Genomic DNA, 16,422 nt, shown 5'->3' on the forward strand with positions numbered 1-16,422 from the left:
AGACAGACAGGCGGACAACCAGACGGACATGGCTATATCGACGCGGCTTGTCATCCTGATCAAGAATATATATACTTCTGTGTGTTCCATGTACACTCGCACAAAACTAATATACCCTTTTACCCTTTGGGTACAGGGTATACAAATTTATATTTAATCAAAAGTTTAAATAAAAAATCGGGACACATATTAAACAAAATTTTAGTGTCATGTTTGTGTATATGCGTGGCTGTATGTACATACATATGCATGTATGTATGTAGCAAAGAATTGAGCTGCGAGCAGAGCTAGGGCAGATAATACATCGATGGCTATAACTTCCCCTCCTTTCACGATGAAACTTGGCATAAGGATACATAAGCACCAAGTATGTAATTTTCGAATTTGAGTAAAAATTGCAACAATTGCGGGAGCTATGAAAACCCTACTAGCAGAGGAATACTCAACTCGGTAGAGTACTTGAGTCAAGCTCGGGCCTTATTGCGGAATTCTTTGTTGCCCGGTTTTCCATTCATGTTTTAATTTCTGATCAGACATGGATCCCACATAACTTTATGGATTTCTTTATCTGCTATACAAACATTTTGATAACTGCTCCGACCCCATCGACGCGTCGCGATGGGTCCCTTTCCACGCGAGCTTGCAAAATAAATTATTTAACTAAGGACCATCCGAATTCTTTTTTAAATATTTGTTTATAGTCAATTTTAAAACAAGTAGAGCAGCTAAAATCGGGCATCCCGACTTTGAAATACTCTATACAAATGTATGTGTAGAATAAATATGCGTGTCTGTGAATGTCTCGTGTGCCTGTGTAAAGCAGAAACAACAAATATATATAGTAAATATATGCCTATAACGTCCCATTAAATCGGGCTATCATTATGAAACTTTGCATACGAAGTCATAATCACTAACTGGGGGTATATGAATGGTGTGAGCGTAAAAGGCTTCTGCTTTTGTAAATCGCAAGAATACTTATTTTGTATTTGCTTTTTTTATAGCCTGTACCCAAAGGGTGAAAGGCTATACTAGTTTTGTGCGAATGTATGTAACCCACAGAAGGAGGCGTGGCAGACCCCACAAAGTATATATATATTCCTGATCAGGGTGACAAGCCGAGTCGATTTAGCCATGTCCGTCTGTCCGTCCGTCTGGACGAGCGCAAGGATCTCAGAAGGTACAAGAGCTAGAATTACCAATTTTGGTATCCAGGTTCCCCTAAGCCGGTCAAGTATATTTTTGTTTTCTGATGTGTTTTTTATACCCTGTACCCGTAGGGTAAAAAGGGTATATTAGGTTTGTGCAAAGTATGTAACATACAGAAGGAAGCATCTCCGACCCCATAAAGTATATATATTCTTGATCAGCATGACGAGAGAAATCGATCTAGACATGTCCGTCCGTCCGTCTGTCCGTCTGGATGAACGCAAGGATCTCCGAAACTATAAAAGCTAGAATAACCAAAATTGGCATCCAGATTCTCCTAGGTCCGAGAAAGGACGAGTTTATTTTTTTTTTTGTAATTTTCCCCCCCTTCCCCCGCTACAGAATTTCGTCAATAGCGTTCACATTTCAAATGCTACCTAAACCAAACTTTGCACACATAATTTATATATAATTGTCTACCGTTGTTCAATTTTATATAATTCGGTCAATTCTAAGAAAAGTTATTAGCAAAACAAATTCTCGCCAGTACAACCCCCACAAACTGCAGCAACAAGTTCGCTCTTCTTCTTACTCTTTTTGCTGCTGCTATGGGCGCATATAACTCAGTGACGGAAGTTTACCTGGGTACAGGGTATTACACTGTCGGGCTTGCTCGACTGTAGCGTTCTCTCTTGTTTTTAATAACTTCCGTAATTCTTGGAATTTAGAAATCAGTTTTAGTAGCTTACGTCCAGATAGTGCTTATGTGTACGTATGCCAAGTTTCATCATGATAGGTCAATTCTGAAGAAAGTTATAGCCATAAATAAAATCGCTGCCCATGCTCTGCTTGCAGCGCTGCCCGCTGCTGTTGTTGTTGCTGCTTTGTGCTACATACATACACGTTTATAAACACGCATAGACACGTGATGTAAATGTAAAAGTGTACATAAACATGTCTTATATGTATGTATTAAATAAATTTTCTTAATTAATTTAATAAATTAATTTAATTTTATTTATTAAATTTTTAAAGTTATTATTTTTTTTTTTTGTGGAGAGTACAGGCTGTTTTACTGTCGGGCTTGCTCGACTGTAGCGTTGTATCTTGTTATACCCTGTACCCGTAGGGTAAAAAGGGTATATTAGGTTTGTGCAAAGTATGTAACATGCAGAAGGAAGCATCTCCGACCCCATAAAGTATATATATTCTTTTTGCTGCTGCTATGGGCGCATATAACTCAGTGACGGAAGTTTACCTGGGTACAGGGTATTACACTGTCGGGCTTGCTCGACTGTAGCGTTTTCTCTTGTTTTTATACTCTGTACATGAAATGTACAAGAGTATATTAGGTTTGCGCGAGCTGAAAAATGTAACAGGCAGAAGGAGGCGTGGCAGACCCCACAAAGTATATATATTCTTGATCAGCGTGACAAGACGAGTCGATCTAGCCCTGTCTGTCTGTCTGTCCGTCCGTCCGTCCGCCCGTATAATCACCTAGATCTCAGAGACTATAAGAGATAGAGACACCAAATTTTGCACAAAGATGCCTTATGTGTGTACGCTATACGAGTTTTTTTGATTTTCCCCCCCATTTCCCCCCTATGCGGGTTTTCCCGATTTTCCATTCGTGTAATCGCTATATCTCGGAGACTATAAGACCTAGGAACACCAAATTTTAGTCCAAGATGCCTTATGTGAATACAAAGAAAACGTATATTTTCGAATTTCCCTCCCTCCCCCCTCTCCCCCGCAAATGCGATTTTCTCTAACTCCCGTAATTCTTGGAATTTCGAACTAAAATTTTGGAAATGCCCCCAGTTTGTTATTATGTATCAGTGTGTCAAGTTTCACTATGATAGACCGATTTAGCAAGAAGTTATAGCCATAAATATATTTGCTGCTCAAGCGCTGCCCACGGCTGCTGTTGATGTTGCTGTTTAGTTGACTGCGAAAATGCTTACACAGACACAAATAGACGCACATAAACATACATACACTCATATGTGCAATTATATACCCTTTACGTGAGTTCGAATATCGAGATAGGTAAAATCGATCAAATTTTTTTTAATTTTCTTAATTTTTTTTATTTTCTATAATTATTGTAAACATATGTACAGAGTATTTCAAAGTCGGGACACCCGACTTTAGCTTTTTTACTTGTTTGTTTATTTCTATGCCGAATTTCATCAATAAATAAAAAAAAATTCCTATTCTGTTGTGTCATTACTAAATGAAAGCTTATTTCATTTAATATTTAATTTTGTTTTAAATATATATATTTTATACTTTATATATGTTTAAAATATGTATACCTTTCGTTTGTTTGTTTTTAAATAAAAATCTTTACATAATTGTTTTTTTTTGTTTTTGTTAATGTCTTTTTTGTTGTTGAAAACTTTTTTTTCGGTTCAAGCTTTTTACTAAAGTTGCGAGTTTAAAAAAAATATTTTAAAAATTAATTTAAAACAAGAGAGAACGCTACAGTCGAGCAAGTCCGACAGTAAAATAGCCTGTACTCTCCACAAAAAAGGAAAATTAAAAAAAAAATTATTTAAAAAAAGGTAAATTAGTTAATTAAATTAAATATAATTAACTAAAAAATTATTTTAAAAAATTAATTTAATTAACTAAAATATATTTAACTAGCAGGTATTGCCCCCCCTCATAACCTGGCTCAATATAACGGCGCAATATAACGTTGTAAGATAGACTGTGTGCAAAAAAGGGAAAGAATTATAAGAGTATATCCTAATTTTAAATTCACATTTGTGTCTTTTCGTGCCTTATTGAGTCAATACGATCACGCACGAACTCGGAATATGAAACACAGCACTCGTGTCAATGCCGTGCAGCGATGAGCCACGATCAAAAAGCACTGACAATTCTCATCTCAATTTGCTAGAGTAAAACTTTCGATAGTTGAAGCCACCGATACCATCAAAATATCGAAGTTTGAATGCAATAAACAGAATATGTACATACATACATCTGCCCGCAATGCGAAGCAGAATATGCGTTATTCGTTTTCTGCTTTACTATCGCTTACTCAGTCGTTGTCTAGCGACGGTAACTGTAAACTTTTGGCATTTTTCCTTTGCAATTAAAAGGCATATGTACATAGATGATCAAAAAGTTAAAATTACTTTATAAAATGTTATATATTTTTCAATTAATTAACATTTCTTGCTTTGTCAGTGCAAGACAAATGTACATGCATACATATGTAGATACATACAAGTACATAGATGTGCACATATGTATGGACATTCACACATTAGTGTCTCACATTTTGCTTTGGCTATTTCAATCGTTTGCACGCAACTACACGAACAGCTGCTTGCATGTGTGTGTGTGTGAGTGTATGTATACTTAGTTGTCCCCACCTGTTTGATATTTTGTATTGTTTGTTCTGCCTGCTTTTGTAAAATGCATATTTTGAAAATCCTTGAATGCAAAGTTGTAGATTTAGTTACGTAGATTACATTATCCAAATTTTAAATCGATCGGACTAAATTTATAACACAAACTTTTCATTTGAAATAGTGAATAAATATTAAAACCCCAATAATTCAAGCTCCACAAATTTCGAAAATCTAAGTATGCAGTTTTGTATGTATTCTTTGATTGATTTTAGAAACTAAGTTTTAAGTCGATCGGTTGAAAAATTTTTCAAACAAACTTTGGAGCTACTCTTCCCCCCTTTTGAGCTTGAATTTTCCAAAATCCCTTCTTAATGCACACTTACACTATGATAGGATACTTGACCCCAAATTTCAGCTTACTAGCTCTTACCGTTTGGGCTGTGGGCTGTTGACGCGGTTTCCTTTTGTGCCCCAAGAAAACCCAAATAATTCAAGCTCCAAAAAAAAATTTAAAAAACCGAGTATGTAGTTTTCTTTGTATTCTTTTATTGATTTTAGAAACCAAGTTTTATGTCGATCGGCTAAAAAATGCGGATTTTTCAAACAAACGTTGGAGCCTGTTTTCCCCCCTTTGGAGCTCGAGTTAGTGGGCACCTAGACTATGAAAGGATACTTGAGTCCAAATTTCAGCTTCCTAGCCTTTACCGTTTGGGCTGTGCGTTGATCAATCAGTTAGTCAGTCAGTCAGGACAAACTGTTTTATATATAAAGATTATGATTGAATTCTTTTATAGATTATACAAATCAGATTTGAAGCCAATCAAATGAACATTGCAGATTTTTATACCCTGTACCTGTAGGGTAAAAAGGGCATATTTGGTTTGTGCAAAGTATGTAACAGGCAGAAGGAAGCATCTCCGACCACATAAACTATATATAGGACGAGTTTATTATTATTATTTTTTTTTTTTGAATTTTTCCTCCTCTTCCCACGCTACAGAATTTTGTCAATACTGTCCACATTTCAAAAGTTACATTAACCAAATACACACATAATCTATATATAATTCTATAGTTTTGTTTTAAATTTCATCCGAATCGGTCAATTCTAAAAACAACTCCAGTACCACGTCCACAAGCTGTTCGCTCTTCTTCTTCCTCTTTTTGCTCCTGCTATGGGCGCATATAACTCAGTCCCGGAAAGTTGTCTGGGTACAGAATATTACACTGTCGGGCTTGCTCGACTGTAGCGTTCCCCCTTGTTTTTCGACCTTTGGCGTTCGTAGTTTCCAAAATGAGTTATAGTTATGGAAAATCGTGAAATTTACAAACGTGTCATTTCTCGGGCGTAGGAGATTCTGTATACCAAGTTTGATTATTCTAGCTCTTATACTTTCTGAGATCCTGGCGTTCATACAGACGAACGGACATGGCTACATCTTATCCGTCTTGTCACCCTGGTCAAGAATATATGTATATTCCTTGTGGGTTCTGCCAAGCCTCCTTTTGTGTGTTACATGTACAAAAATAATATATCCGTGTACCCTTTTGGGTACAGGATGTAAAAATGCACATATACACCTATTTATTTCCTAAGAACTATATTTTATTTTATTTACAAAATTTTAAGTTTAAACGATTTGAAAGTTTTGTACAGTATTTTCTTATCTAATCATTGGTACTACGAATTAACAAGAAAGCAAGAGCAAGAAAAAAATATATTAATTTTAATTTAATTTAATTAGTTAAATTTAATTAATTAACTAAATTAAATATAAAATATTCCATACAAGCATACATACATTTACATCAGAATCGTGTCTATGCGTGTTTGTGTACTTGTATGTATGTGTGCATTGGGCCTGGTTATATGGCTATAACTTTCTTTCTAATCACCCTATATGAAATATAATGAAACTTGGTATACGGATATATAATCATTAACTGGATGTGTCTACCAAATTTTAGTTCAAAATTCCAAGAATTACGGGAGTGATAGAAAAACGTAAATAGGGGGGAGTGGGGGGATGCATCGGGAAAAATGAACAAACTCGTCCTTTCTCGGGCTCAGGAGAATCTGTATACCAAGTTTGGTTATTCTAGCTCTTATACTTTCGGAGATCCTTGCGTTCATACAGACAGACGGAGATGGCTATATCGAGTCAGCTTGTCATGCTGATCAAGAATATATATACTTTGTGGGGTCTGCCACGCCTCCTTCTGTGTGTTCCATGTACAATCGCACAAAACTAATATACCCTTTTACCTTTTGGGTACAGGGTATAAAAAGTCTATGCGCATGCTACGCACCTTAGTCATAGCCACAGTTTATTGGCATTGCATTTGCATTGCCAGATAATACATGAATGGCCACAATTCGAAAGTGTAGTTAACACATTAAGCTTGGGATGCGGACAACTAATCTCTACAACAATGCGATTACAAACAATATGGAATGGAAATTATTAAAATGACAGGAGTTGTAACTAAACGTCTTTAAGAGCGCAATAAAATTCACTTTTGATGATGGCAATGTAAAAATTGCGTACACGTATGTATGTTCTTATTTTGATAATGATAATGACAATTGCCTTCATCTAGGGGCGACAATTTGGCACTAACAACATCCGCTTTACGTATATTGCGTGAAAAGTAAATTTACAAGTGCATAAATCATAAAACTAGGAAAACCAGACACCTTGAGTTTCCATAAATAACACGTGGATTTATCTTATCAGCGCTGATTGTTGTACGCACTCTTCTGATGTAGTTGTAGGTGAGCAATAAATTTGGAAAACGCCATACTTGTATTCTAAGCGCAAACCTGGTTGTCTGACCCCTATGGGTGGTTTCAAAATAAATACGCTTAAGTATTTGCATGTTATATTAATTTTCCAAATCTTTCCATAACTCTGTTTTAAGCAAATATCAAAGAAGCTTTGAGCTACCCACAGCATTGTGAGAGTACAAAAGGATCGTTTATCAGATAAAAACTGAACAGTAGCAAGTGTGAAGTGCCACAATAACGTTTGTTTACATGGCACAGCAGGAATGACAAACAATTGAAAACTAGATGGGAGGTGGTCGTTCTCGCTACCATCATCAGCTACAGATGTACAAGTATTTGACTATCTTGAGTAATCTAGCATGTCTTACAAGTATTGCCACAGATCCAGAATGCTGTGCTTGCCAAATACTAATCTTATCGGAAACCATGTTTTCGTTTCGGCTTAGGAAACTATAAAAAAGTATATATGTATATATTCTCACTATCTTAATTGGGATGCTACTGGCGAAAGTTATATGGGTACTGGGTATATGGTTTTTGCTCATTTAATCGTAAAGACAGTCACTTACCGTTCAGCAGTAGGAGCGGCAGCAACACAATGACAGCAACCAAGTCCTTCAAGATGGAAGCTCCTGACGGCGGCTGGGGCATCTTCGTTTGCATAGGCATGGCCATGCCATTTGTAAGTAAAGTGTGTCCTGGACCTAAAAAATGATTTTGTGTGAGCAACGTGTGTGAGCAAGTAGTTCAAAAAATTATTTTCATGCGCACGATTTTAAAGCTACATAAGAACAAATACGGGTACAATTCATGATCGGCATCTGCAGCACAATTAGTTCTATTCTCTTCAAACTCAGTTTCCTTTTGTAACTGCATTGAAGAATTTTTGTGACTTCACAATTTTACAAATCGTAAACGAAAGGGACGACGGATTAGGTCGATTTTTTTTAAAAAACTTTCTGGGTATACTAATCAATGGATCTATACGACGTTCATAAAACCCAAAACTTTGAATTAATTTCTAAGTAATTATGTGAACGGAATGAACATACATATCATACAAGGAAAAACAACGCCCTCTTTTGAATACTATATGTACATCGAAAAAGGCACATCAAACTCATGATAAGTGTTTAATTCAAGTACCTTTAATCTTCATATGCAGGTAAGCGCGTTGGCCTCATTGCCATCTTTTGGCCTGGTCTTCGGCGACTTTCTCAAGAGTATTGGCGCAGAGACAAGCGCGGTAGCTTTTATCACCAGTGCCTTCTTCTGCTCCCTCAGCTTTGCTGGACTACTGTCTGGTTCACTTTTCCGGCGTTGGGGATTGCGGGCAGTCGGACTGACCGGCGGTATCCTTTACTTCCTTGGTTCCGTCCTGCAGATTTTCGCGACGTCTACAATGCATTTAACGTTCGCCTTCAGCTTGGTGCAGGGGATTGGCTTTGGCTTAATGGTCCCCACATCATACACAACCTTCAACAACTACTTTGTTAAGAATCGTGTGCTTTGGATGAGCTTTGCCCAATCGTTAATTGGCCTGGGCTCGATGCTGTATCCGATTGCAATGCAGAAGCTGCACCAATACTACGGCTTTCGAGGCTGTCTTATGGTGTTGGCCGGCATTAATGCACACGCTGTGCTGGGTATGTTGCTCATGCAGCCTGTGGAGTGGCACATGCGTAGAGTGCCGCTTGCAGCTGAGGAGTTGCGGTTGCAGCAGTCACCGCCACCAGCGGTGCATGTGGAGCCCGAGACGCCACTAAGCCCGATGACAGAGTTACACTTCACTGCGACGCCCACGGAGCCTCACCAACACCTTACACCATCTTGTCGCAGTCAATTTGGCTCACGTCGTGTCTCGCGTGCCGATGAAAACGCGCTGAAGATTATTTCCAGTCGAGCCTCCAGCATCACCAGCCTGGGCAATTGGTCAGGTCCGGTGGTAGTTACCGATGCCTCGCCTCAAATGATGCACAGTCTACAGGCATCGCGACGGCCATCGACTGCCAGTGCAGCAGCTATGTTAGCCACGTCAACCACTCCAGCAACGTCAACGCCTCCTCAGACCTCGAAAAAGAGCTGCATGCGCACAGTTGTCGACTTTCTGGATTTAACGTTGCTCAAGAATCCCATCTATGTGAATATGGCATTGGGAACATCCTTCGCCTTATACTCCGATATTGCCTTCTTTACACTCCAGCCCATTTATCTGTTTGAGTTGGGTTACACGAAGGTACGTATGCAGCATTGTTTCAAATTGAATGTAATTGAAAAAGTGTGAGTGTTTAGTTCGGTTATTTTAGAAACTTTAAAATGTAAGACCTGAAGATATGTTCCGTAATAGAAAACCATCTTGGTTTTAATGGGCACACTGATGATATTTAACATCAATCGCACTGTTCGTCTTTTTAGCTTTTTAGCCATAGAGACAAAACCAAGTCTCAATATTATACAACTTCCATAGAAAATATTGATGGAAAAGCTAATCTTAATAGCAAATACTAGTTTCTCAATTACAATCACAATCAATGCCAACTGAATTACAGCTCCAATAACAGCTACCGGCAGAGTCAGGGCACAGATAAACTTTTCTGGCTATAACTTCAAACGGTGTTTTTATGATAGAAAGTGGCACACACACATAAATAAAAGAATAAGATTCCAGAATTGTTTTTCGAAACTCCATGAACCACAGGAGTTATTATAGAACGTCTAAAAACAATTTTCTATACATGTAATACATAAATACATATATGAAGAAGTACATTTTTAACCAAAAGATCGGACAGATGGACATCGTCACAATATACATAGCACACCTTGTGAAGTCTACCACGACACATATAACATACATACATACATACACACATCAAGCATATACATACATATGTACATATGTATACATGTACATACATACATACATACATATGTATGTATGTATGTATATACTTTGTGGAGCCTGCCACGCCTCCTTCTACCTGTTACATTTTCCACTTTCCGCAAACCTAACAAACTCTTGTACTTGTTAGGTACGAAATATGAAAATCACGAACGTACATACATACATATACAGCCCGTGCGTTGGACGCAAGCCGCTTAAACCGTCTACTTGTTCTTTTTCTTGCAGCCCGACGCCGCCAATATTATCGCTATAGGCGCCGCCGCCGACTTGGCGTCGCGCGTTTTTCTGGCCGTCACCGCCATATGCATTCAAGTGCCATCCCGTTACATTTATTTAGCCGGCGCCCTATTTACCGTTTTCGCACGATTTGGTATATATCATAGCAACTAAAAGATATGTATGTACATATGTATAACTAGAATGTCTTACAGCTTTCAATGGCGTTACACAATTTTTGGGAATGGCGTGCATCACAGCTGTCATGGGTTTCCTGCGTACTTGGGTACACGTTCCGCTCCCGTTGGTTTTTGCCGATTATTTGCCGAAGGAACGGTTAGTCAAATAATGTACACATACATACATACATATGTAGATACCTACATACACACACGTACATACATAATCATTCCTTTTTTGTTACAGTTTTGCCAGCGGGTACGGTTTGTTCATGTTTATGCAAGGCAACATTATGTTTCTCATCGGCCCTATTGTAGGCTATATACGCGACAGCACAAAGGATTACATACTAGTTTTTCATATCTTAAACTTTTTCATGGCACTTTGCGCTATACCCTGGCTTTTGGAAGTCTTATACGTTAAATTCCGTCGGCGAACGGCGATCGACCGCAATAATGTGTGCGAGCACAATGGAAACGCCAATAATACCCTGGCGCACTAAAAAAATCAAATCTCAGTAGAAAGGACTCATACATGCCTATATACATATGTACATACATGAGCGCATCACTTACAGAATACTACAAAAATAAACTGATACATACATATGTATGTATGTATGTATAAAATAAATTGCGCACTTACCTAAACACTGAACACACGCGCACCACTCGAAACCAAGACAATAAATGGCGATCTTTAAAGCAAAAACTATATCGCGACCGTTATGTGTGTATACATACATACATATGTATATATGTATACATATAGGGTACATACAAACCATGATCGAATAGTTCAAAGCCGAGTTGCATCCGATATCGTTGACCTTGGGTGACTGCGATTACGCTTTTTCTCCGCCGTTACCACATTGTACAGAATTTTACCAAGAGGCCTACTATAAACATACATATAAACATAAATACTGCAGAAACTTTGCACATATGTATGTATGTATGTTGTTCACTTACCTTTTACCATCCTAACCACAGGTTTGTTTGCAAATAAAAAACATTTGAAATAAAAACAAGAATAGTAATGTCATTTCGCAAAATAACCATTCACATCGCAACAGGCAACATGTAATCATACTGCCAAGCGGTGGCATGGTTTCTTTCACACCTTCTGATGTTAAATTTAAATTTAACAAATGTATGGAATAATATATTTGAAAAACACTTGTACATATAACGTCGAAATACTGCAAAATCTATACACATATGTATGTCGTTCACCTACCTTTTACCATTCAAACCACAGGTTTGTTCACAAATAAAAACATTTTTAAATAAAAACAGGACTAGTAATGTCATTGCGAAAAATAACCATTCACATCGCAAAAAGCAACTTGTAATAATACTGCCAAGCGGTGGTATGGTTTATTTCACACCTGTTTCTGATGTTAAATTTAAATTTAACAAATGTATGTATTAATATATTTGAAAAGCACTTTAATTGGCGGAAAAGCGCGCACAATTTCTCAGAATCCGAAATTGGTAGAAGAATCGACATTTTATATCGTTGGACATCCCCTAACTGTTTCTCTTTTATTTCTCACTGCTACGAAACGTATTATCGACACACTCTTATCGATACGTTGAGTTACGCGTTCTATAGAGTTGAGCTTTTGTGGGAGTGACTATTTAGCACGCACAGCTGTCATTGCATGGCTATTGGCCACCACACATTTTTTATTTTGCTTCTTTTCTGCATACCCAACTACGTTAGCTACTTTTTGTGCTGAACAGACAATTCATTAGTTTTCTTCACATTTGTTATCTGGGCCTATCCACAGCAAAATGGTGTTACAACAAATAAAAATGCTGCTGTTGGGCATCATAACATTGTGTCGCCGAGCATTGTGTTGCTTCTCCCGGCGCCGCAAACTAAGTCATGTCAACAATGAAGACCACCAGCTACAGGCAGTCAACGTCATTGTAGAGCGAGGCGAATTTGCAACAACACACCAGCAATCTCACCGAGGTGGCACTTTGGATCAGCGAGATTGGAACTCCTGGGATGACAGTCCACGCACTGTCGAGGAGCACATTGAACAATATAGACAGCGCATGGCGCAGCCGCCAACGCCGCCGAAAGAAGAACCAGAGCCAGATTTCTTTAGCGTAGGTTTAATTTTGCCTAACTACATATTATCGAATCTGCACATGCACACACCTTTAAAGAAATACTTCCTTCTGTAGGAACTGACGCCAGACATTAAGCCACAGCTCAAGTATTACTTAGCCGATGCAGTGAGCACGGGCACTGGGCAAGTATCAGGCCAACAAACTGACTTTTCAAGACTGCAGGCACAGGACACGGTGCCAATTAGCTCCACTGTATGGTTCGCTTTAACTTCTTGGCGACGCTTCAATATAATGAGTAATTTAACTTTACCCACAGGCTGATCTAGAAGATTGGGTGGACGACAATGCGGGTGGCTGGGAGGAGCTAGACACATCCCAAACAAAGCAAATTATACGCGAGAAACGACGCGAGCTGCGTCATCAGCGCCAGCCCATAAGCAAGGCGCCACAGCTCAGCATTGGAGCCCAGCGTCTCAGTGATGTGCAACGTGGCACGTAGCCTATCGTCGCAGATCAAAATAACTGATCCTGGAGCAGCTGTTGGCCTATGTTTTCCAAAAACTGTTCCATTTTTAATTCCCTTCTAGATTAACTTTTGCTCCTAGTTGAGACGACCGTTTATACTTTTAAGTTATTCATGGATTGTGGCACAAAGCACTAGCCAATAAAGTTGCACTAGCTGCATCTTGCCTTTCACTCGCACATCCACACTTCACTGTACCAGTGGCCAATTGCCCAAGCTGTCCGCTAACCATTTCCTGGCACTGCGGCTGCGGTCACTCGCTCGCGTTCCAATTGCCAATCGTTTTTATGCACGACTGGGCACAGGCAAACATAAAAAGGCGGCTAGCACTGGGAATTTAGCTTTAAACGATGTTCGCGCCGTTGACGCTGATGGTTGGACTGCTGCTCTGCTTGGCAGGCTCTTCCCATGGAACTGGCTACAATGAAGGCATTAACTACTGGGAAGCTTTTGCGCCAGGCAAGTTACTGCAACGTTTGGATTCTCTAACACAAGTGGATAACATTACAAATGGTGGAGAGACTAACGCCAGTCGATTATTGCCAGCAAAACGGCATACAAACGCCACAAGCTCTAAAGAAACGGCACACCGCAAAGCCGATGAGTATGAAGATCACGACGTGGAATTGGATTCTGATGATGTCGCGGACCATGCAGAGGAGATTGACAGTCACAGTGGTGAGGTGAGCAGAGAGGTACATGACGGTGACGACGGAGATGACTACGAGCGGAACTATGAGCAGTTTGTGCGACAATATTTTGATCGTGTACACGACAGCAATGGCGAGGATGATGGTAGCAAAGAGCTGGATGTCAGCTTGCACAGTGGAAGCGTAGAGAAGGAGTTTCCTGCTCAGCTGCAAACTGATTATGATTACGAATCAGCCCCGTATGCTAGCACGGTAAAAAAGACGAAGCAACGAGAAGAGGGCCGGGACAGGGACAGGGATCGGGCTCAGGATCGTGATCAACAGCACTGCAAGCGCATCCTACGTCATGGGCAACTGTGCACGATTTGCCGAGAGTTGCGCAACAATGAGATCAGTGAGACCTGCAGTTACTCGCACGAGGGCGAACCTCAGAGATATGCCTATGGCAGTGGCACACAATACAAACGCTATCGCGATGATTCTGTCGATTCAGAGGGTGACAACGATGAGGCGCGGAGCTTGCAGAGGCCAATGGCTATTGAGAGCAGCTTATGCGTGCGAAGCCTCCACAAGCAGCGTGTTTGCTATGAGTGCAAGGACAGCGATGGGGAAAAGATGCGCCGCTGCTATAATGCCCATGAGGATGCAGTGCCTCCGCGGACTCCACCATCCAAACCGCTGCGGAAATCTCACAATGCCGAACAGCGCATATACAAGCGAACTGTAACCTATGCCTACGATGAGCATGCTAGTGATCACGAAAACGATGGTAAAAGCAGCACAGCCAGGCCCACGCCCCTAGCGACTTCAAAAAACTATAACCCGAATTTGTTCGGTACGGGAGCGGTTGCGGGTGCAGTGGCGCGAAATATAAGAATAATACCGATGAAGCGTCAGCGCCATCGCCGAACAGTCGTCAAAGTCTTGCGAACGAATCGCCGGAGCGGTATTTAGAAAGATTGCCCTAAGACTTGGGTTACTTTTTAAAGTTTTTTTTTCATATATTTAAAGTTTTTTTTATTATATGAACATTTTGTTGTGAATGTTTCGTCTTACTGTCGGAGTTAAAATACATAGACAGACATGTCTAGATCGATTTCTCTCGTCATGCTGATTAAGAATATATATACTTTATGGGGTCGGAGATGCTTCCTTCTGCATGTTACATACTTTGCACAAATCTAATATACCCTTTTTACCCTACGGATACAGGGTATAAAAACTGTGTATGAAGTTAAATGTTAATAAAGAATTCTCCCACTCTTTGCAAAGAAGAATTTATCTTTATTTTCAGTACATCAGTATAAAAACCCTTGACGACACTCCAACTCACTAAATTGTTGATATCATATGTGTATACATACATATATGTATACATACTATATGTAGTATGTGGAAAGAAAAACAAGACTTACAAAATTTCTGCTATCAGTTTTATATCGAAGGAGTCAAGTCTCTTTAATTGTGTTACTGTAAAACAAGCATTCCAATTGAAAGACACATGAATACATATTATGATACTATGTACTTCATTTTAAATTTGCATAATACTTTAGACATAAACAGGATACAACCTTATATCCTGGGTACAGGTACCCGAAAGGTAAAAAGGGTATACAAGTACATATGTATTAGTAGTTGTGTTCATGTAATGTAACAGGGAGTAGAAACCATCTCCGACGCTATGCAGTATGTATGTGCATATATTCATAATCATAAATAAATAATCAGTATAACGAGACAATTCGATCTAGGCGTGCCCGTCTATCTAGATTGCGGAAACGGTTGAGGCGATACTGATCCAACTCAGTGTGTAGACTCTCCCAATCCCTACAGATTAATTATTTTTCTTGATTTCGCTCCTCCTTCCGCCACGTCAGAGTTTCGTCAGAACTCCATAAAACATGAATGAAAAGCTGGACTTTATGTCTTTTCTTTGATACAGTCCCCCGCTCTCAGGTCTGCATATCTTTACGGTCAACATATTTGAAATCTGAATCAAAATCAGGGAAGTATGTCTCAATCTCAGATCAAACTCAACTCAAACTTATCTGTAATACTAGTGTCGTGTGCTGACACCATGTGCTGGTGTTTTTTTGCGACTACATGGACTGACCCCCATGATAATAAAAAGCTATTTTGTACTTAATTTCCATAGGTACTAAATCCGATCATAATAGTACATAACTAATATTGTAAGTAATATTAAAGAAGTTATCATTTGTGGGCAATTTAAGGAGACGACATTTCCAACCAGGATTCCCTCCATAGTTTTAATTATTTCTTTTACTGGAAGGTATCCTACCGAGATTGAAAAGCCCAGACAATATAAATATAATAAACAATATTTGTATGAGAGCGTTTATGTAGGAAAAGTATAATCTCATTTGTATAGAGAAAGTGGTAACCAGTCGTTATGACAAAGAAGATAATCGAATATGAAGGATCGAGTACATGATATTATGAGTATAATATACATATGTATTGTTCGACCAGACTCGCCCGTCTTTGCTGGGCTTACGATAACTACAACGATATTTGTTCAACTTATGCAAG

General features: G+C 39.1%; 3 protein-coding genes across 5 annotated transcripts; all 3 read left to right on the plus strand.

The window, feature by feature from the left end:
* The first annotated feature begins 7,887 nt into the window (after positions 1–7,887).
* LOC115629143 (monocarboxylate transporter 7) lies at positions 7,888–11,239 on the plus strand. 2 transcript variants are annotated; one of them, XM_030525495.1, is made up of 5 exons: positions 7,888–7,987; positions 8,471–9,541; positions 10,436–10,580; positions 10,642–10,762; positions 10,853–11,239. In XM_030525495.1, exons 1-5 carry the CDS (start codon positions 7,904–7,906, stop codon positions 11,106–11,108), a joined length of 1,677 nt encoding a protein of 558 aa, XP_030381355.1. In that variant the 5' UTR covers positions 7,888–7,903; the 3' UTR covers positions 11,109–11,239. The 2 variants fall into 2 exon arrangements, with proteins under 2 accessions (XP_030381355.1, XP_030381357.1); XM_030525497.1 differs by having other exon boundaries at positions 10,642–10,776; positions 10,853–10,940.
* Positions 11,240–12,319: 1,080 nt separating this feature from the next.
* Positions 12,320–13,389, plus strand: LOC115629134 (receptor-binding cancer antigen expressed on SiSo cells). 2 transcript variants are annotated; one of them, XM_030525476.1, is made up of 3 exons: positions 12,320–12,729; positions 12,808–12,945; positions 13,010–13,389. In XM_030525476.1, exons 1-3 carry the CDS (start codon positions 12,406–12,408, stop codon positions 13,190–13,192), a joined length of 645 nt encoding a protein of 214 aa, XP_030381336.1. In that variant the 5' UTR covers positions 12,320–12,405; the 3' UTR covers positions 13,193–13,389. The 2 variants fall into 2 exon arrangements, with proteins under 2 accessions (XP_030381336.1, XP_030381337.1); XM_030525477.1 differs by lacking the exon at positions 13,010–13,389 and having other exon boundaries at positions 12,790–12,832.
* A 127-nt stretch (positions 13,390–13,516) lies between these two features.
* On the plus strand, positions 13,517–14,956 carry LOC115629133. The gene has a single exon (XM_030525475.1). The coding sequence runs from the start codon at positions 13,567–13,569 to the stop codon at positions 14,818–14,820; it is 1,254 nt and encodes a 417-aa protein (XP_030381335.1). The 5' UTR covers positions 13,517–13,566; the 3' UTR covers positions 14,821–14,956.
* Positions 14,957–16,422: the final 1,466 nt, after the last annotated feature.

Source organism: Scaptodrosophila lebanonensis, unplaced genomic scaffold (genome assembly GCF_003285725.1).
Source record: "Scaptodrosophila lebanonensis strain 11010-0011.00,11010-0021.00 unplaced genomic scaffold, SlebRS2 tig00000136-arrow-arrow-pilon, whole genome shotgun sequence".
Classification (NCBI taxonomy): domain Eukaryota; kingdom Metazoa; phylum Arthropoda; class Insecta; order Diptera; family Drosophilidae; genus Scaptodrosophila; species Scaptodrosophila lebanonensis.

What these genes read in the sequence shown, in the direction of transcription:
- LOC115629143 (XM_030525495.1), top strand. Translation starts at nt 7,904, where the DNA reads ATGACAGCAACCAAGTCCTTCAAGATGGAAGCTCCTGACGGCGGCTGG. An exon ending in TTGAGTTGGGTTACACGAAG is followed by an intron (nt 9,542 to 10,435) that starts GTACGTATGCAG and finishes TTTTTCTTGCAG; the next exon opens with CCCGACGCCGCCAATATTAT. An exon ending in GATTATTTGCCGAAGGAACG is followed by an intron (nt 10,763 to 10,852) that starts GTTAGTCAAATA and finishes TTTTTGTTACAG; the next exon opens with TTTTGCCAGCGGGTACGGTT.
- LOC115629134 (XM_030525476.1), top strand. Translation starts at nt 12,406, where the DNA reads ATGGTGTTACAACAAATAAAAATGCTGCTGTTGGGCATCATAACATTG. An exon ending in CAGAGCCAGATTTCTTTAGC is followed by an intron (nt 12,730 to 12,807) that starts GTAGGTTTAATT and finishes TTCCTTCTGTAG; the next exon opens with GAACTGACGCCAGACATTAA. An exon ending in CGGTGCCAATTAGCTCCACT is followed by an intron (nt 12,946 to 13,009) that starts GTATGGTTCGCT and finishes CTTTACCCACAG; the next exon opens with GCTGATCTAGAAGATTGGGT.
- LOC115629133 (XM_030525475.1), top strand. Translation starts at nt 13,567, where the DNA reads ATGTTCGCGCCGTTGACGCTGATGGTTGGACTGCTGCTCTGCTTGGCA.